The sequence below is a fragment of the Vanessa atalanta genome, chromosome Z, assembly GCF_905147765.1.
Source record: "Vanessa atalanta chromosome Z, ilVanAtal1.2, whole genome shotgun sequence".
Classification (NCBI taxonomy): domain Eukaryota; kingdom Metazoa; phylum Arthropoda; class Insecta; order Lepidoptera; family Nymphalidae; genus Vanessa; species Vanessa atalanta.
This window is the reverse complement of record NC_061902.1, coordinates 14,728,383-14,750,296: the sequence shown is the minus strand read 5'-3', so window position 1 is coordinate 14,750,296 and position 21,914 is coordinate 14,728,383. Positions and strand designations below refer to the sequence as shown.

General features: G+C 32.2%; 1 protein-coding gene across 1 annotated transcript; it reads right to left on the bottom strand.

Moving 5' to 3' along the window:
• Positions 1 to 8,197: 8,197 nt before the first annotated feature.
• LOC125075739 lies at positions 8,198 to 12,774 on the bottom strand. The gene is made up of 5 exons (XM_047687441.1): positions 12,690 to 12,774; positions 12,279 to 12,443; positions 11,680 to 11,886; positions 9,722 to 9,898; positions 8,198 to 8,415 (listed from the first exon to the last, which is right to left on the bottom strand). The coding sequence occupies exons 1-5, from the start codon at positions 12,772 to 12,774 to the stop codon at positions 8,198 to 8,200; spliced, it is 852 nt and encodes a 283-aa protein (XP_047543397.1).
• Positions 12,775 to 21,914: the final 9,140 nt, after the last annotated feature.

Below are 21,914 nucleotides of genomic sequence, written 5' to 3'. Positions count from 1 at the left end.
AAATCTGTACGTAATAAATATAAAAAAAAAACTTTTGAAAAAACCTTGTTAAAAACCACCAGAAATGAACGCATTTACATTTAAAAATGGAAAACGTAAAGAGATAGGACGCAATCACAACATATGTGATCGATTATAGCGATGTTAAGTATGTATTTAGAATACTCATAAAAAATTAAGGATTTAGAAAACGTCCCAAAATGCTCTAGACTTAATTAGTGCAATAAATTCAAATATATAATATTAACCTAAACAGAAAATCTAATTCAAATGATTATTATTTATTATTTTAAATAAATTTCCTTTAAGCTACGAAAATATTCGCGAAATGTAAATTTATTATTATTTATAACTATTAGAGATAATTTTGCAATAATAATTAACCGTTATAATTATTGCAAAATTAATGTCAATTTATGCCATAGTAAAAATATTAGACTTAGCCATATATTTATTTAACAAAAGAAATTTTTACTCATCCGATTTCAAAATGATGCCTGAGAATTTCCCTCAAATAATTTTAGTCAATAAAAATACAAAAAAAAAACACAATTTAAACAGTGGTTTTTAAAATAAAAATATTTTTACGGTTACTCTCTATAAAAGGTTTCATATAGAGTAAATTAAATAAAAATGTGCCATATAGGAATATGAAAACGTAGCGTACTATGACACTCAACACTTTTTGAAATATTAACTTGATTAGAGAAATCTTATACAGTTTACATAAAATTCCAATAAATTTGTTTTTATTTAAATGAATATTGCTTCGAAATAAAAGTATAAAATTCATGATATGATTTTTAAATGTGTATTTACTTAGATACCTATTTCTCGTATTCATGCAATTTCTAAATTTAAACAGATTATATAGATTTATCAACAACCTGTCATGGACGATACTGAAATTGTTTTGTATAGATCTAAGTATGATTCTGAGTTTCCTTATTCCGTAACAAGTGTGAAATGGCAATTTTTCATTGATTTCAGTAATAATTGGCCAATAAGTGGGCAATAAAATCCAGCATGTAGTGGTTGAAAGAAATACTGTTGGGCCTGATTTATGCGTGATAGGAATGCGCCCCTTTTTCAATAAGCCACGCGATAAGAATCATTGCCTAGAGCCGCGGAACGGCGGCCCGAGTATGCAATTAAATTTTTTTTTCCAAAAACGAAGTTCTAAATCTTCGTTACGTCTTTTATTTAACACAGAAAGTATTTTCCATTTATAAAAAAGAAATATATAATCTCGATATAATTTTTTTGTAGTTTAATTCTTATAAAAAATGTTTTAGTCATATACAATTAAATACTTCGTCTCATTAGTAAAAACACATAAAATTTCTTCTCGTAAATGTCCTACTGCTACTAAGCAAAGGCCTGCTCTCCTGTCGAGGAGAAGGGTTAAAGCTAATTCTGCCACTCGACCACCCTACTCTTTTGTAGATTTGTGTAAACAAATATGATTATTCCGTTCTACTAAAACACTTTCTACGAAAAAAAAAATTACTTAATTTTCGGGCTTAAACTGAGTGCTATATGAAGATATTTGAAGCCATGTTTTTAAGTTCATATCGTCTAAGATCTCATCGAGTTCATATTGTCTAAAATTTGCTAAATTGTTTGACAATAGTGCTAACGTTCTTATCATTACCCCTTGCGGTCAGTTATGATTTTAGTGACATCTCTCAGTACGTATTTTATCGTTTATTCATATAAAACATACTGAATTTAAGAGCACGTTTAAATATTTAACTTGTTTTTAAATAATGTAAGATTATTAAAAAAAAATAACTTTTATGGTGAATCGTTTTTTATGATTAAATATTATAATTATTTATTTGTATTTTGTTGAAAATGTATTTATATAATATTATTAGATTATGTCTCATAAGTTTGCTGTATATTTTTACGAAATAATTCTGTATTTTAAAGATAATAAAAATATTCAACTCAGATAACTAATGGTTCCTAAATAAAAAAATATTTAAATATAAAAAAAACCATTTACTTTTATAATAAATTGTTTTAATAATCTATTATTAAGGTCAGGGGTAAAGTAAATGGAGGGTGATTGAATTAAAAAAAAAATTAACGTATGATAATGTCACAGATAATTAAAAATAAATTGGAGAAAATCTTATCATATATCATAATATAGCATAACTATCAAAATTATTTATTAAAGTTGTAATACCAAGGAGTTTTCAAACAATTTTCAAGTGTTTATTTCTTAAATTCCCAAGCTCAAAGAATTGAAAAGTCGCAATGCGTAATTGTATATTTGAAACTCATACCATTTATTCATATTAACATTGCGACAATGTCCCCGACAATAGCTCTCGACGCTGAGGGTCTTCTGAAAATAACGGTCCCGAAGCAATCAATCACTAATGACGATCATTTAATGAAACTAAACTTATCACTCGTACAACACTAGTAGCGTCTAAAAGTAAAGTAAAATTTTAATGTACGCAACTAAGAGTTATGTATACAGTTCGTTAAATAAATATGAACGTATTAAAAAAAAAACTGGAAATTAAAGTATTATTAAAAAAAATTACTATTTTTAAAATTAGTACTAACTATTTTTAATAAAACAAATAATAAATTTCGCCTACACATGACATCTAGTTCCTGTACAACTTTTCAAATAGTTAATGGATATATTTTTAATGCTCTAATTGTTTAAATTAGAACGTACGACCTATCATATGACATTAATAAAATATTCTGGCAAATTTTCCAAATAAAAAAAACCCTAGAATTTTGTATCTAATATATATTTAAACTTATTCTGAAGAAAAATCTGACTTTAACGTTTTCACTGTAATTTAAACTTTATTTAACACTTACCTTGTTTCAACAACTCCCACACAAAATACGCGGTTTGAGTTTTATGACGCGAGTTACGTGCTTTCAACGTGAAAAGCTAGCGACGACTGCCGGGCGGCAGCCGCTGGGCGGGCCCGCTCGCGACACGCCCCATCACACAACGAAAAAAATAACAACACTCAAAACTTATTGGATTTCCACGAAACACCTCTATTCTCCTCTTCTAGTAACAATTTATATCGCATTTACTAGGGATTTGATTAACGTCATCGTTCTGTTGAATTATCGACAATTGCTCTTTTCATATCAACTTTGTAAGTAGTCAACATAGCAGTTACATATTTTGCATTTTAAACGCTTTCGTTTTACCTAAAAAATGTAAGAAGCTAAACAGGGCGGAACGAGGAGACCTCTCCCTGGCGCAGATGTATGTACAAGAGAAACAAATTTATCCAACGTGGATTTGCATATTTATAACGATATGATCCACAAAGAACTCAAAGCTTTGAAATGATTGCAAACACGTATCAAATACGACATTATAATATTTATAATATAATACTATTCATAAATTGGTCTGAAAAAAGAAAACCATAAATTGAAAATTGATAACAATGATATGATAAATTAATTTTAATATTACGTCGTCATAAAATATTCCATTTGATTGTTGACATAACTAATGTTAACAAAGTGCTACGAACATGCTACGCGTTGATGAAATTCATTGCCCGACGAATATAATTATCTTTACTGCTATTATTAACTAAATATAAATTAACTAAATAATATTTAAAGCATTAGAATATTTATAGCAATTTAATTATTTTTGTACAACTTTGTAGCAGCCAAATTTATATTTTCCTATAGAGTAAAAACATATGTCTTAACAAACAACAATTTAGTTTTAAATTAATTTAGTAAGATTATTAACTGGTAAACTGGTGACATATCAGTGCAACTATAATAACGTAATTATTTATTACAACCACTCAAGCCACGAAAGGCAATAAAAATGAGAAATTATTTTTAATAATATTATCGGAGCGGGGCGCGGGCCCGGTGACACCACAATATTTTGGTGACGCTAATACCGACCCTTATTACCGGGAATTCCTCGCTGGCAAGTAGTGGGTAATAATAATAATCCCTCGACTTACTTTATGACCTCTTCGCAATTTTATGTGAGAATAAACCTTAACCTTATGAGTTTTATATACAACGTGATCTCGACGTGTTTAACGTAATATATCAGTGGTAGCTTTAAAAAGTAGCTTTAAAATGATGCGATCGTCATCGATTCGACTCGATGGACCACATTGGATTGAATTGGATTAGTCTCGCAGATGTTAATATAGCGGGTATATACATAAATCGGATGGCTGATCAACAATAATTACACGACATGCAAACTATCACTCGACAGATAATGTAAACCGCATACTGAACCTGGCGGCTGCATTAATTGAAAGCTAATACAAACATAAGTAGCCAATAACAATCGCTTTTGATATGATACCTGGTGATTTGTGTGACTCGAGTGAGTGTGGCATGCGACTTGCGGTCACGACAAAGGTTCATTTCTAACGAGTCGTGATAGGACGTCACCACACAATGTAATTTCGGGATAGCGAACGTATTTTCCGAGGGTAGGACAAAAAGGTAAGCCGGTGACGAGACTCGGTATGCGACGCGATTATGAAACGCCATTTGTCAAGTTTTTATTGGGCACCCCAAAGCTAAGTCCATTGTTGTGCGCCAGCCGCGGTGGTACCCGCGCCCGCGCCCGTGCTCCCTCCGACCCTCGTCTAGATGACATTAATTCATAATTTTTATAACTTGTCACAATTTTGATCGCATTCATGTTTACTCCAAAAGATTTATCTAATTAAATTCCTTTAGTCTATTTATAATTTCGACGAGTTAGCCCAGTAGATAGAGTACGTAGGTTTCAACTGAAGAACACGGGGTCAATTACAAATGAGCACCTCTAAGTTTTCAGGTGGTTAACATGAGAGTTAAAATTCATACATTATTTATTGCCTTTACTTTAAGGCTGGTAAGCAAGAGCATGGTATAGGGTTTTTTTTTGTATATATTTGCAAAAATTGTGCCATTGTAATGAGGTAATGTGAATAAAGTCAGAAACTTTCTTCAGAATAAGATAGGTTTTGTTGTACACGAGAACTGGCTGTAACTGTATTTATAGTTTTTAATTGTAATGCAATTCATAGATAGTATCATCACTAGTTTGATGTATTTATAAATATTTTTTGCACAAGTTGAGATATGTTGAGTATACATTCTAACATTTATTACTTTTATTAATTTCCGCACATAATATTCGGTATCAGTCGATGGAATCATCTAGTAACGCAATATTAAACCGAATTAAGGCCAATATTAAAACCGAACGCATCGCGGGAGTAGCGGGTTTAGGTTCCGTCAGTGCAGCCATATTTCGCGCTTCGCTAGTCAAAGCGCTGCTCGGCTGGGAAGTCGAATCACTTTAATATCTCTAGCACCCCAACATTAAAGGTTAGCTATAGTCTTTATGAGAGTAAATTCTCTAATAGCCCTTGTCTTTTCACAAGTGGTGCTTTACACTGAGCCTGTTACGAATTATAATAAAATGTGAATAAATGATGTTTTGTGTTTATGACTTGGAAAAATATATGCCTAGTTCTTTCTATTTTTTATATGACATAAATTCTTATTATTATTTCTAGTACGAGTATAATATTTTAATATAAATTTTATTTAATTATGCTTTTCTTTTTTTTAAGATATAATTTGGCGGACGGGCAAATGAGCCACCGGTAACCGGTCACCACAGCCCACAGACATTAGTACTCTAAGAAATATTAAGGATACTACCAGCTAGAGCTAAGATGTTATGTCCCTTGCGTTTGTATTTACACTGGCTCACTCACCCTTCAAACCGGAACACAACAATGCTAAGTATTGCTGCTTCGCGGTAGAACATATAATGAGTGGGTGGTAGTTACCAGAGGGTAGGTACCCAGACTCTACAACCAAGTACCTCGCGTTTTTTCTCAGCCAATTGTGTAAGCAGCTATTTATAAAATATATATATATCTGTATTATTAGTATATAGTATTTATAAATATGACTAAAATTTGCGATAAAACATTTGATTGCAACTATGACATCTATAATATTTGTCCACAATATATATTTACTTAACAGTATATCTAAATCAAAGCCTCGCAGTCCGTGATCTTCAATAAGCAAGTGTATCTAGTTTGTGTATCTGGCTTCAAACAGTTAAAATATGTAATTTTGTTCGTAATTTTAATTAGAAAAACTAAGTTGATATACGGTAATATTAAAATCATTTTTGTATCTTTTATCTATTCTTAATAAAGTTCCGTAGGAAAAAAAAGTGATATAAACCTAAACTAACAAATAATAAAAATGATTAATCATTATGACGTGTACATGTGTCTTACCAAGACATTGATGAGCCTCGTTAGTTTTATAAGCTTCCCCTTTATTTGGTTATTCAATATTTGCTATATTGTGAAATTTAGGCCTCATACGTATAACATTTAACTAAAATGGAAACTGATATCTTCCATATCAGGATAGGAGTTACAGCTACGATCACTAACCCGTTGCATTATTTGCTGAAAATTGTCTACCATAATTCACTTTCAAATAAATCCGTAGCTTTTGTATTTAAATTTCGATTGGTTTTATTTATAGATTTTTTTTATGTATAAATTCGTTTAATTTCACATACAAATATTGGGCGTGACCAAAAACTTTATTTTATTTAAAAATTTGAAATAGTCTATGACAAATGTGTATATATATATATATATATATATACACTAATTGTAATGACAATTAATTGCGGCTTCAATCTCATTACAAATAATTGGATATACACGCATTCAGCCCTGTCTAGGTTTTGGTTCAAGTGTTGGCATGCAAACTGTACTAAGTACAATTTTACTAATATTGTAACTGCAAAAAATTGTATTATAATGTTTGTCATTTTGGTAGTGGACGTTTTCTTGAATACAATAGTCGATCTTATCGGGGAGATGAGTAGAGCTAATTTTTAATTAGAACAAAATTTAACCATTCTATGGAACCATAGTGAAACATCAGAAAGTGGTATGTGACATTGACTTTAATAATTATACCTCTTAAAGAATACGCAATCACGCATACAAAAGCAAAATCACGTAGTAAGTCAGTTCTAAGCATTCAGGATAGACGTGGATGAAATAAATAAAACTAAGTAAATCATATTTATGGTATTATTATTGTGGTAGTGTTGCCAGAGCTTAATGGTAACTTAAATAAAAATATATAATAAATACTTAAAAAATATATTTATTTTCTTATTTTTGAGCGTTACACATCGACTTAAAATATATCTATATCTAATTCTACGAATACAAATCGTATATAATTAAATCGATGGTTTCAATAACATGTACAAAAATCTTATATATCTACATACAATTTTATACATATATTTTGTTTTTTCCTTTTTATAACGATATAAATTAATATTACATGAATATCGATGAGGATAGTGCCTTTAATAAAACATATATATTCTATTACTACTTACTGAAAACTAATAAACGCATCGGATACTGTAACCAATCGAGGCAGAATCATCTGGAGTTGGTTTAGGCTGTTATTTTTTTAATTCCGTTGATTATAACAGGCCAATAATAGATAATATATGGCTTTAAATTATTTATTACTATTTTGAAAATGGAATTTTAGAATAAAAATAGGTTCTTTTTATTTTGAATTTTTAAATTGTTTACGAATATGATACTTTCAAATAATAGGAATATATAATTTAAATTAATTTATAAACAATAGTATAATCGAAGCCTTTTTATTATTTTCTTTGATCACTCTTAGTTCAAGCTATTATAGTATTTATAGCAAAAATATTAAAAAAATATGCTTCTATGGAGATATGACTAATTTATTTTGGCTGCTAATTATTTAGTCCATTTTTTTTTAATGCACCAAAGCTTAATGAGTAGTTTTCTTAAATTTAAGAATTTAAATTATATTCCTTGGATATTTTTCAAGTGGATATTTACATAAACTAGCATTATTAGATAAACTTTAGGTCGCATCGTTGACTTGCATGATGATCTGGTATAAAAACTTGCAAAACTTTTTACCATATTCGACGGAAAAAAAAGTTACAAACAAAACTTATATGAAGCTCCTCAAGTTTTTTAAATCCACTTGAAGATATATATTTGTATAATTATGTAATCATATTTGTATAATTCACTGCACTGTAGATGTACCCCGTTCACTTACATCCTTCAAGAACTTATCACTGGGTAGTTTAACTCGATGCTGAATTTTTCCTCTTCAGTATCGTCGGCGTGGTACGGTTGCCGGCCATTTGTTTCAAGATGACGTCACGGAGGCACTCAATGTAGGCCTGCGGGAGTCGTAGAAGGCGAGCGAGGGCGGGCGCGGGATCCGGGCGGTGCGGGGAGAGGCGCACGGCCGCGGCCACCGCGCCCGCGGAGAGGTGCAGCGACCGTATACCAGTCACATCTAAACGTTACCGATCATTCTTAGCAATGACCGCAGAGTGATGATGACGAGCGAAATTTTATTTTGCCTCAGATCTATAAAGATCTATTCACCCACAAAGGCGCGCCGCTCTACGCATGTTCGCGTGCATATAAGTGACACTCGTGCTTACAAGATGTCTTATTTTGCTTGAGATGACTAATATAAGAAAGGAGTCAGCAAAAAAACCAACGGATTGAGAAGCACCTCTTCTTTTTTTGAAATCGATTAAAATGAGATATACTAACATATATTAATGCAAGCCGATAATTTAACGTGGAGGGGCGCGCCATCGTGTGAGAACAGACCTATAGTAATGATCATATCCTTTGGGCTTTAAGCATGCATTATTTTTACAGTACTTCTATGTGTATATGCATGTAACAGAACCTTGAAATTCATATTACTGGATAAAAATAGAAAAAAATAATTTTGCAAAAACAATTTTTAAGCCCAATTAATTTCAAGGAATTTCGGCATTTCTTTATAATATCAATCAGCTAAAATCTTCGCCTCACATAAAACTGTGGGTCTATTGAAGGCAAGGAGGACTTTCATAGCTTTACCAAACAGGCGGGGCGAAGATAGACAGGGTCCATCCAATATTAGATCTATATAATTATAAAATCTGTATAACATCTTCTTTTTTTATTAGAAAACACGATAGGATATTGATTATATAATAACGTCTGTTACTATGGGTTTCGAGTTAATATTCAGTAGATTTATAAGAAAAGGAAAGAAACGTTCATAAACACACCCACACACACACACAAACACACACACGGATAGATGTACAGAAAGGTTTTCCAAGATAACACATACACACACTAGGTTCCCATAATAACAGAAAAAAAAAACGAAATAAGGTTATAAGTTAGCATTGATAGCAGCTGAAAATATAAAATACTAGCTGAACACGCGGCTTTAATCGCTTGGTATTCATTTTTGAAAAAAATGTTACAGAACTTGTATACAACATGTCCGTCCTTGCGGTTCAATCTTACTTCCTACCACATTTCATCAACATGGACTCAGTGCTTCAGCCATGAAAGCGTAACAAACAGATATACAGAATTGCTTTTACTTACGCGCTTAAATTGTTAGATAATAATAGCCTATAAATATATCACAGCTCGGCTAAGCTCTCCTTTTGAAGAGAACATTTGTTAACATTACCACGTCACTCCAATTCATGTGGATAATTGACCCACAAAATTGTCATCCGTTGACATATACCTTTTACGATTTAAATACAAGACAATAAGTAAAATGATGAAATACTTACTTTGAGTCGTAGACGTCAAATTCGCGGCCCAGAAGACTTTTCTTTCAATGTCTTCTCGATAGTACTCAGACAAGTCCACGATCCGAGCGACCGCTTTGATTATTTGGGCTGGCAGTTTGAGTTCCGTAGCCAGGAGCTCGCCCATGTCTACACTCGTCCATAGTGGCATACGGAAATCTGTAAAAATGGAAACCGTTTCAATTTCTACGCCTTGTTAAGGACGAGTTTTGAAAGTTATTGCATATATTTCTATAGTAATATTATAAATGTGTAAATACTCTGTTAATCTTTCACGAAAACATCGCTGAACCGAATTTGATAAATATGAAGCGTTAGAAAATTGTTTTCATCTTTTTCAAATAAATAGATTAATTTAAGTGTTCCGTCATAATAATATTTACCATAAACATAAAGTACCCACATTCATTATTATCAACCACTCACTATACTTAACTTGAATTGAAATCGAAATTGCTAATTTATTATAATATTAAAAGATTGAATTATCTATAGACTGATTGATAATTAGTAATCCCTTGACCTGCGGAAGAATTCTACTACAAATTGATAGTTTTAACGGTTATCTCCAGACTCGATTTCGCACAAAATAAACGTCAGCTGAATGATTACTTTGAACGAATTCTACTACACTATAACGGTTACGATATCTTCCCGATGCAACTTCGACTGAACCGTAACAAGATCGTTGTCGAAGACTAAGAAAATTGCTAAACGGACAACGGCAACGATGGCGCTTTGATTAAATAGCGATAAAGTGACAATTTGTTAATAGAAATATATTTTAATTTAGAATATTCTATTAATTATAAATACATGTTTATCAAAAATTTGAATTTGCAATACAAAGTACAATATGCACGGTTAAATACAGGATCAAAAAAATGCGGCATGCAATGCGGCCGGTAACTAGTAACTTCTTGTTGCGCGATTCCTAATTTGTCTTGTAAGTACGTCGGAGACAAATCTTGTAAAAAAATCTTAAACTAATTTACTACATTAACTTAACACTATGCTCTTTGGTATCTATAATATTTGTAATCTATAAGCGTTATATAAACCCATTTGTAAAAAAAACGGCCATCCAAAACATATCTGTAAATCTATGGAAATCTCAAACAAATTAGGTTTTAAATGCTTTCAATTAATTAGAAACAATTGTCTACGTACCAAAAAGTAAAATAAAATGTTCCAAATTTGAAAATTTCAAAGTTATTTAAAAACATCCTGTTCGATTCGAGTATTTGTTCGTAGTTTGTATTTAGTAATTTTGCTTTAAATAAATAAAAAGGTTTTATTTGTTGTCATTTTAATGAATTGATATTGATGTAAAATTGTTTAAATTAGGTTTTCGTGACAAATATTTATACTGCAATATGTCAGACAAGACAATTATCGCTGGTAATATAGTAACTGTTCTTTAAGAAGACTGTACACAAAGTTATGTGTTAGAAAGTTTTGGTGTAAATCGTTCTACTGTTACTTGTTTTGCTTTAGCTGTTACAAGAAGTGCTGCTGTGTTGTGTTGTGTGCTGTGTTGGATGACAATGCTCGAACACACCGAGTGGGTGACGTGGACCTTTACTTGAGTGAAATCGGGATCCGCTGTTTAGATTTGCAAGCACGAGTTCCCGACCTCAATCCCATTGAGTATCTATGCGACTTTCTAAAACGACGTGTTAGAGCTGTAGACCCACCCCGTCCGAACAGATCCGAAGGAGAGCGTACTCCTCAAGAAAATCTCGTCCAAACAAATTATGATTGACTTAATAACCAAACAGAAGTGATTTTACGTCAGTAAATTATTATTTATTTTATTTTCTTGCATCAAATACCTTTTACAAAAGTGCCCGTTTCTTTTTTTGCAAATAAGTTTATATCGGTACTATTTACCAATTGTATCATTCAACACAAACTCTAGTAATATTGAAAGTGTATACCTAGCATTTTGAAGATTTCCGCCTCAGTTGCATTGATTTCTTCAGTAGAATATGAAATGCCCTTAGTCAGCAGAGCTATTCTTAATAATGAAGCGTTGTTGTGTGTGTCCGCGGAGCTCATCTTAGCAGAGAGCTGCACGCAGCAAGTTATCATAAGAAGAAACCGTGGCATAATGTTGTCTACTATTACTACTTGTGACTCAGGATCTATAATTTACATTACACGGTAAAGCGTGTGCATTACATTTAAATGATTACATTTTATTTATAAAATTATACAGCATATTGTGTTTTTTTTTAAACATTTTTTGCCATCCCGTTTTTTTTTTAATTAAAATAATATTTATTTATTTAATACAGGCGATTTTGATGGAATAAAAAATTAAGCATTCGATTTTTAAATAATTCAATTTACTTTCCAGGAACTTTATCTAGATTTTGAGAAGAGGAGAATAAGATATTTATTATGAATTTGTTATACTTTTCTCTTGAATTATGTGTTAATATTAATCTAGAAGGGACTGCGACAATGTCACGAGAAGTATCCGTTAAGCAAATTATGGTATTTTTTTATATTTAAATATAAAAATAAACAATACCGCTAAGGTTTCCTTGACTATTTAGGAGCCTATACAAGTAACGCTCGAAAAGATGACAAGCTTGACCCGGCACTCCGTGTGATAGGCAGCCGAGCATCATGCACACATTCCATACGGCAGATCGGCCCTCCCGCTTTAGGAGCTTCACGTTTCGATAATCTATAGCTAATCAGTTAGAAAAGCGTCAAAAATTATAAAATAACGATTACCTCTCGGCTAAAAAAATAATGTTTTCAATTTTACTTATTAACTAATTTAAATCTTTTGGTATCTACATCTGTATTGTGGTCTTCTGTATTTGTTTTCCGTATTTATTTAGATTCAGCGTAAAAGTTAATAAAATTTATATAAGTTTTTATTCAAAAGTATTCCTCAATCATTATTATTATTTACAAGAAAATTATAGCATACCTTCGCGTTCACAATCTTCTAAAAGACGTTCAAGCCAATCGGGCTGAAAAAACATCGAAGTCGCCAAACTTTGACAATCAGTCATTTTCAAAATTAATGTGCTACAATACTTAATTATAATACACTGTTGAAATTAGTTTCGATGTAATATTAATAATAGTTAAAATTATGATTTACAAGTTATTATGACACTATTAGTATATTTATATTTATATTAGGCTCGACGACGTTTGCCGCCAATGACATTTCTTTGAAAAAAAATATGGAATGTCATTGACCGCAAAATATTCTGCCGCAATACTAATTGTAATTAGTAAATAATTGGTTCTTGGCTATTTAATACATTGTTCAATGTTATTATAGGAAAGTGAATATTTTATTTTTAAATATATATATTATATTATATTTTTTTTTTATTTTTTTTATTTTATTTATTAACAAATCTTCAGATGTATTGTACTCATTTCATTGATCAATTAAATATGAAATAAAAAAAAGAAACAATAATTTGAAAATCATTACAGAGAACAAAACTAAACTATTATCAAATACATATTCAAAGCTTTTTTGAAAGGTAGGTAGTGTAATAAAAATTCAACATATAGTCCAATTTTCGCAAAGTAGAGATTTTTATGCAAAGCTATGCTCTTAATTCGATAATCCGCAGACATACGTAATAAAGGCAGAACAGTAAAATGGTTGAAGAGGAAAAGCGAGACGATGTGGGCGTGGCGTCGACAAGGCGTTGATTTTTCTCTTTCGCTCCGCCCAGTGGAAAATATCCAGGTCCCGCCCTCGCGCCATTTATACACATCATTTGAAAATAAAAAAGCCATATATTGAAGCTACAGATATATTATACAATATATGTATATCGCGCTCTCTTTCAGACCCATGCACAGGGAGAGGAGTGTTCATTGATTTTAATAATAATATTTATTTTTCTATTTTTAATTGATTTATTTTCAGTGATTATGTTATTTTAGAAAACATAAATAACTTTTTAACCTCTAAATTTCTATCGTAATTCTGGTTAAGCTATATAGTTAGTTAAATAAAATTATATATTATAGACTAACTAAAATGACTATTTTTAAATATTGAAAAATAGTAAGTACTGAGTTTCTTGCCGGTTCTTCTCGGTAGAATCTACATTCCGTACCGGTGGTAGCTTCGCTTAATATAGTTTCTTAAATGACGATTCAAAAGTGCGTGTAAAAAAACCTACTTGAATAAAGGATATTTTGATTTTGTTTTTTTTTTTGATTATTTAAAACGTCTGTGTCTCGGGTTTGTAATTGATTAAGCTAAAGACGAAGTTCGTAATATTATCTATATCTATTGTAAAGTTTAAAAAAGAAACGACATAAAAGGGCGTAAGCCGTATATCTCTATTTTTAATATTACAATATTAAATGTTTGACTCCAGTTGGATAATCTAGATTCTAATGGCGCGAGCATTTTTATATTTTTTTGATTGAACTTTTTCTCATAATGTAGGCACCTCCCACATAGAAATTAGAATTTCGATTGTTTTGTATTAGGTCGATAAAATTATTTTACTGAAAGCACTATACCAGAATTACAGGTTTTTGTTTCAGGGAAAGTACTTGATTTTAGTTTGATATTTTCATGTCTGTCTTATTCCTGTATGAACTCAAAATTAACATTTTTATTCTAAGCTCGAAATTATTACTTAAACTATGTTTGAAATAACGCATAGAATAAAAACATTACAACTTACCGTAGTTACTCAACGGTAAGTTCTATTACGAACAAGAGTGGAGGGTTGCTTGGCTAAATAATTGAATGCTATTTGTAAATACTTATTTTTCACAGTTAAAGCCTTCGTTTTAAACTCAAGACTAAGGTTCGGTTTAAAATATAAGTTTTACTCTTGACTTTATTTGTATGTATAGAATAGGAATTCCTATTATAGAGGATTATTGACATTTATGGCTGTAAAGGCATGTTCGGACAAGTGAATAGCTGATATGAATTCAGTCTTATTTGAGATCTCAAAGCCCTATGTTCGGATTCAGGATCCAATGAAGGAAAAACATTTGTGTTTTTAGCAATATATTCTCAATACAACCTGGGGTTGAAGTCTGGTGGTGTTAACACTTCCATACCTTGGGAAGCTGTTTGTCATGTACCTGAATTCTCTCCAGTCATGTTGGATTCTACCTAAACGTTTCCAGGTATACTATATAGGATTATAGTACTATAATCTTGCTATAAATTGTGCAACAATATGTCTCCTGCGCATGTGGCTAGTCTTCAGTATGAATAAAGATAAAAAAAAGCATTATATTGCGTTAATTAACATTGAACAACTTATGAGCTTTACATTAGTTCCACCTTCAGAAAACATTTATTCTTGTAAACGTAAATAGCAATGGCAATAGTATTCTTACTTTTTATACATTGAAATATGGATAACGCTTAACAGACATACTTTTTACCATAACTACTCGAAGCTAATATGTAGCAACATAATAATCTCTCACTGCTAGGCTACGAGGAACCCTTCTCCTTAAGAAGACACAATAACTTATTCCACCACGCTACTACAAAGCGGATTGGTGGATACAGGTGTAGCAGATTTTTATCCCATATATAAAGGATTCGTCATGACGATTTCTTTGCTGTCGACCACGATAACATTAACAAATACAAATCAAGCTCATGAAAGTTCCGTTGTGCTTGTCTGGATATACAAACCGCAAACCTCGGTTAAGAATCCATCTTAGCGTTTTGGCCATCGAGGCTAATAATAAACGAAAAGAATAACAAGAGACGTCCACTTAAAGTGAGGTTGGATACAAATGACCCTGGACATCCATCACACAATCGAACACCGATCAACCGGCGGCTTTGCCGGCTTGCGGCTAGACAGCTCAATTTCACCCGACGGCTACGTCCCACATATGTTACTGTACTCATGTTTTGTAACCTATATATATATTGTTTAAGCATTTAGACGATACAAACATATTATTAAAACGTAATTAAGCAATGGCTAAAAATTATAGACGAATATATTTTATGAAAAATAAAAAATATGGCTGAATATTTCATTCAATAGTCAAATTGAAAAATCTTTTTTCAATATAGAAGTGTTACGGTTGTATTTTGATATTTAAAAATCAACCCACGGTTCGGAAATAAACACTTCGGACCTGAGGAGAGCGGGCGAACAAAACTCCGCGGGGTTTTGTTTTAAATTTCATATTTTACAATTACTGTTTTCATACAATAACAATAAATATATTTTTGTTAATTGATACAGCCTGGAAGCGATCATCTAATTCCCAAGGTGTGTAATCAACTAAGAAGTCATTAGTTTTGTTACCTTTAGCAAAATAATCATTAGATTACGTTTGATTAAAATTACGTATTTATTATTACATTTATAACAAAAATACTTTTTGTAAGATGATGTTTCAATATTGACCTCACCCAATATGTGTTAACAACATAATTCGTTTTATTTCTTGCAAATGGAAAAGGAAAAACGTATTTTTTTTAAATATTATATATGTTGTCAAAGTAGAAAGGTGAGTCATTTTGCTATCTTTTTATGAGTACTAATGGTATATTTTTAACTGTATAATTACCGTATATTATGCCACTCCGTCAGAGGCGAACAAAGCCACCCCATTTCAACGTGTGAGTATTTTAAGAGCCAACTTAGGTCATTATTGGTATGCAGATCCATCACTAGCATCGAGTAACCGGCTGTACGAAGGTGAGAAACCAACCCACTAGTAAAATATAAAAGCAAACGCAAAGCGGGTTGAAGGCTGGCGGTAAATCTATCAAATCCTATTACATGCAATGCCAAAAACTTACTAACTTTTAAATAAAATCAATAAATATTGTGTTTATGATTAGTTATTATTAGTTTAGAATAATAATTATATTTTGTATTCATTTTTTGTTTGTATTTTACAATATAAAATGTCTGAGAAAAACTTAGACAAAGACGAAAAAAGCGGCTAGTATTTTATACGTTACTTTTCTCAAATTGATATTTTCACCCCTAAACTAGTATAACCGTGTGAGGGATTTTACTGTCAACAACTGATATGTAAATTCTCCAGGAGTTAAAGGTTCGGAAAACGCTCATATTTATATTATCGTTGTTATTTATTTTCTCTGACGAAGGATAAAATATAGCCGTATGGAAATGTGGGGATTTGCTCGGTTCGGTACAGTTTGACAAGATGACAGTTATAGGAGCGGGCGGAGGCAGAGGGTTATGAAAACGCAGGGACGAGGTGAATATGTCCTGTTAACTTGTTTATTGCGATTTCCCTTTTTTACGTCTTGATGTTTTTCGATCGCTTGAATATCATAACTGATGTATATTTATGATGGAGAGGAGATTGGACTGCTCTTTTTTATTGCGCTCTGATGTATCTGTGAAATAGAAAATGCCGTAAGGAAAATTTAATAGTAAAATTTTAACAATATCAATTTATATTACGCCTCGTGTCTTATTCAAATGTCTTAATAAAGTAACGGTATCCACCTAGCGATGTGTATCGCAGGTTCGGTCTCCTAAGCTAATGTCGTATGAACTTTTAGCTCAAGCTTTTGCTTAACTGTAGGTGCCAAAGCGAATATAAGTAATTTTATATAAAGAGATATCTATAAATATAAAACAAAGTTATTTTCAGCCTTTGCCCAAACCACACCAAAACAAATCAACGGATTGTGATCGATTTTGACTCCAATACAAAGAACGATAAACGAAGAAGTTTTATATATAAAATATGTTAATATTACATACAAAATGGCTGAACTAAGACGGTGTTTTATACAAAAAACTGTTTTTGTACGTTTATGTGTCTAACACTGGCCAACCCTTATGAGATACATGAAACCATTGTGTTAGAAAATTGTAGTTCCTAAAAAGACCCACAGAAAAAAAAAACGAATATTGACAAATAATTTTGTGATTTAAATAAATCGGGATATAAAAGTGATCACTTTGAATATACAGAATAGTTAGACTTCATCCACACGCGATACTAGAAACTATAATTGTACATGAATCAAAATAATTACAGTCATTAAAATCAATGCGTTATAATTTCAAATTATCATACAATCGCCGCATAAAATCGTTTGTTTAAAGTTGTTATTTTTATTATTACGATCGATCGTATCGATTATTCACAGCACACAAAATGTTTTTAACATTACCTTCAATTTTCAACGAGTAAGGAATTTCTTTTGTTGAATGCAATATCGGAGAGAAAGAATGCGGCGTGCATTGAAATAGTTTTCTTTGTTCACTCGAACGTGTAATCGTATGCAGACTTATATTGAGGATGTTGAGCTATAATACCTTCCTAAATAAAGAAAATATAAAACGAACTTTCCGTAATTATCTCAATGCTGGAAAATTGCTATTTTAAGGTCAATGAGTTGGAGTTTACTCCACCACGTTGTTCACACATGCAGATTTCCTCAAATTGCTTTCCTTCGCCGTTGAATAGTTACGTTATCGTAACCGTGAACAGTATAACGCAAATTAAGGCACACGGCATCAACGAAGCTTCCTGAATTGAACCCGCAACATTCTGTTAACATCTAATAACTCCGGTTCTCGAAAGTAATACTTTATTCAAATTTTACATAAAAACTGTGTAACGATGACTGAAATATTTTACAACACATTTGTTTTTCATAAGTCACTAACGACGTCAATTTCTTGCATGTTGTCCAACCTCATCTACTAAGATTTAATATCGACAATGATATATGCTTTAATGTAAGAAACAAACGAAAATGAGCCGTAGCAACTCTAAAACAAAGTGCATTCTCGTACTCCTTTTTAATATTTACACACGTATGAATTGCACATTTACTTGCGAGGGTGCGAGAACTTGTTGTTATCGCGGCCGGGCCAATTTCGGCAAATGGATACTAAGTCCTAACTCTCCTATCTCTTTTATGTCGTGTGAAGCTCGCTTTCTTTTAAAATATCGACACACGGCTAAGGCAACGTGTGAGTGCCAAAGAGGCAATTTAGAAAGGATTTGCTTTACTGCCGCAGGGTTAAGTCGATTGTACAAGGTAGGATCAAATGGTAACTTTAAACATTATCCACACTAAACGATAAGAATGTGGCTTAAACTACGTGTATTTTATACTTTTGTTTATTATAAATAATATATTAAGGATGACATTCATAAAATATATATTCAAGAAAATAAGCAAGATAAAAGGTATGTTTTTGTAATGTATAAAAAACTTATTGCAGTCAGACGAAATATAAATAGCTCGGCAATTAGGAGTAGGAGCGATATTCAATATTGTTTAACAAGCTTTATTGAATGTCGTGACCGTTTGGCTGTCGATCGGCGGGTGTCGAGAGGGCGAGTTCGCGCCTCAGTGACCGCCCTTTGAGGGCAAACCATGCGAGAAGTCATCCACTTATCGTCAGCGCGATCTCATGCCGACGTTTTTCTCGTTTTTCCCCATCTTTTCGCCTCAACGACTATAGTCCAAATGTTTCATAATTGAATTAGTCAACTCAGTTTCCCAGATTGGTATAAATGAATTCTGACATATGTTGAGAAACGTCAGGCAATATTACTTAACATGAAATAAATGATCCGAAATAAATATCTTTCAGTTTAAATATAATATATTTTATACTAGTTGTTACCTACCTTTTGTTTGGACATTCAATAAAAAAGGACGAAGGATCAAACTCAAACTGATACATTTAGTATTTTTCACGTAATTGACGCACTAAGTAAAAAAAAACATATTGGGAATATCATACATATACGTAATATAATTACTAGCTTATGTCGGGCTTGCATTGCAATCGCTCTTTAAATTTGTATGTAAACTATTTTTCTATATGATATGCCCAACATTATTCTTCGTTCTCAATAGTTCTAGTATTTGAGCAGTGTAGAAGTTGATGTGCTGCAGCACCATCTAGTAGCGAGTTACAACAAAGTCTACTATTCCGTAAAGTAAACCTTCACCACAAAAAAATACTCTTATTTTTCATAGCGACTGCTTAACTAGTATCTGAATCTGATAAACAAATATTCATTTTTAAATATACCTAAGATTAAATAATAATATTTGAAACTATTTAACAGTTACCATAATAAAATGTCAACTTTAAAAGCCCAACACTAAACACCTGTGCTACATACGACGCAAGCAATTGTAACTACTGTTGTACTGCTACAAAATAAAAAGACCACAGGCTTGTGGCAAAGGAAAACGATTCAAGCGCTCGTTTCACACCGCCTTAAATACAATCCGAGTTTTAATCAAACCAGATTCCGTAGCCTGTACGGTTTTAAAATTTGAAATGTGCAAGTGAAAATTGCTAAAATTTTTATTAATTTATAGTAACTTAGGTATCTATCCTTCAAGGTATATTAGTCTCGAAAGAAACACTAAACGATCATACAACTGAAAATTATAGTTGTACTCTAGTGGTAAATTTCTAACAGCACATAAGCTTAAACCCGAAATCGATAACCGCAATTAGTAGCATAGAACAATAAGTTAACCGCATCTCCGATCTTTGATGTGAATTCACGTCGAATATACCATTAAAACTGCATTAAATAATTCAACATCCGTAACGATAGTTAAAAGAACTGAATGTTACATCTGCAGTATGTAAATAGAACGATTAAAAAACAAAAATGTACATTGTTCCAACTGTGTCAGCCATCAACCACCGACATTCCGAATAACATGCCCTGAAAATATGAAACGTGAAAATATTTTTGTCTATCTGCCGCAACTAATTGCGTAGTGGGAGCGATAGCGTCGGGTGCAGTTTGCGGTTAGCTAGTGCAGCGGAGACCTGACCAACATCACCCAACGTTTTGTCGGGGTTTTTGCAGCAGCGACCATATCAGCGGAATGCGGACACCCGTCGCCAACCACGCCGCCCATTCGATGCGTAAACCGACGCTATGCAAATATATAGTATTACTAAACGTACAAACTTTTTTTTTTATTATTTAGCTGAGTTTTAAAGTGATTTTTATAAACGAAGAGTTTATAAAAAACACTTAAGACATTTTATTTATGAAGAATATATCAACCCGCATTGGAGCAGCGCGGTGGAATATGCTCCAAACCTTCTCCTCAAAGGGAGAAGAGACCTTATCCCAGCAGTGGGAAATTTACAGGCTGCTAATGTAAATAAAAAATGTAATATCAATAGTGATCATACAAAATATTTTATTTTTTAATTATTGTTTTTGATTGATGTATTGGATGAAGATTTAATTTATGGTTTTAAAATAGGCGGATTCTCAATTATTAACAAAAAACCCACATTTAATTATTTTTATTTAAATTGAATAAAGTATTACTTTCATTTATATTATTGTAAACGATAAATTTCTTTTAATTTTTAAAGTATCTTCTTCACGAAAACCCTTGATATTGGTATATTTAAAAAAAACAACAATCATTTATCGTTTCCGACTTAGCAAAACATTAAACTATTTAAAATTAATTAGCATATCGACAAAGTTTGACCAATGTCAGATCGTGCCTGGTCCAGTGGTGACGACGTGTTTTGCGCCGGTGACACGTGACGGCGTAATTAGTGCGTGACCGCCGCCGCCCGCCGCCGCCCGCCGCCCACCGTCATGTCGACACATCGCGCGACATGTTTACAACTCGGCCCTCGTAATGTCAATTGTGTATATTCCACCGTTTCAAATGAAAATTTAAATTATTATTATTACTACGCGACGCCTTAAAATTAAGTATTTTTACAAACACCCGTCGATTCATTATAAAATCGTATTTATCAGTTGGATAAAATATTTACGATGTAATCATTTGTAATACTTGTAACGAAAGCGTAAAGGTATCAGATGCGTTTCGCACAATCAATCCGCGGTAAATTATATAAAAAATACATTTCAAGCTTGAGCAGGCTACGAGATGGTTTCTTTATTAGTTTTCCCGAAGGCAGCCGCGCTCGCGGGGGACGTGTGAAAAAATCTTGGGATTAAGCCCCGTTTATCGGGCTCGGAGGCGGACTTATTGCCGTAATACAATCTCTGTTATGTCGCGCTTGGATTATCCGTATCAGCGTGTTTTACACGAAAATATTCTTGGCGTATCCTATTTGAAGCATTAATATAGCAAGTGTGATTTATCTGCCTCTTATGTGTTTCGTGTAAGAAATAATTCGAAGCGATATTG

Coding starts and splice junctions, on each gene's coding strand:
- LOC125075739 (XM_047687441.1), bottom strand. CDS start 12,774: ATGACTGATTGTCAAAGTTTGGCGACTTCGATGTTTTTTCAGCCCGAT. Junction 11,887..12,278: donor TAGTCAAGGAAACCTTAGCG/GTATTGTTTATT, acceptor TGTAAATTATAG/ATCCTGAGTCACAAGTAGTA. Junction 8,416..9,721: donor TTTGACGTCTACGACTCAAA/GTAAGTATTTCA, acceptor GGTAACGTTTAG/ATGTGACTGGTATACGGTCG.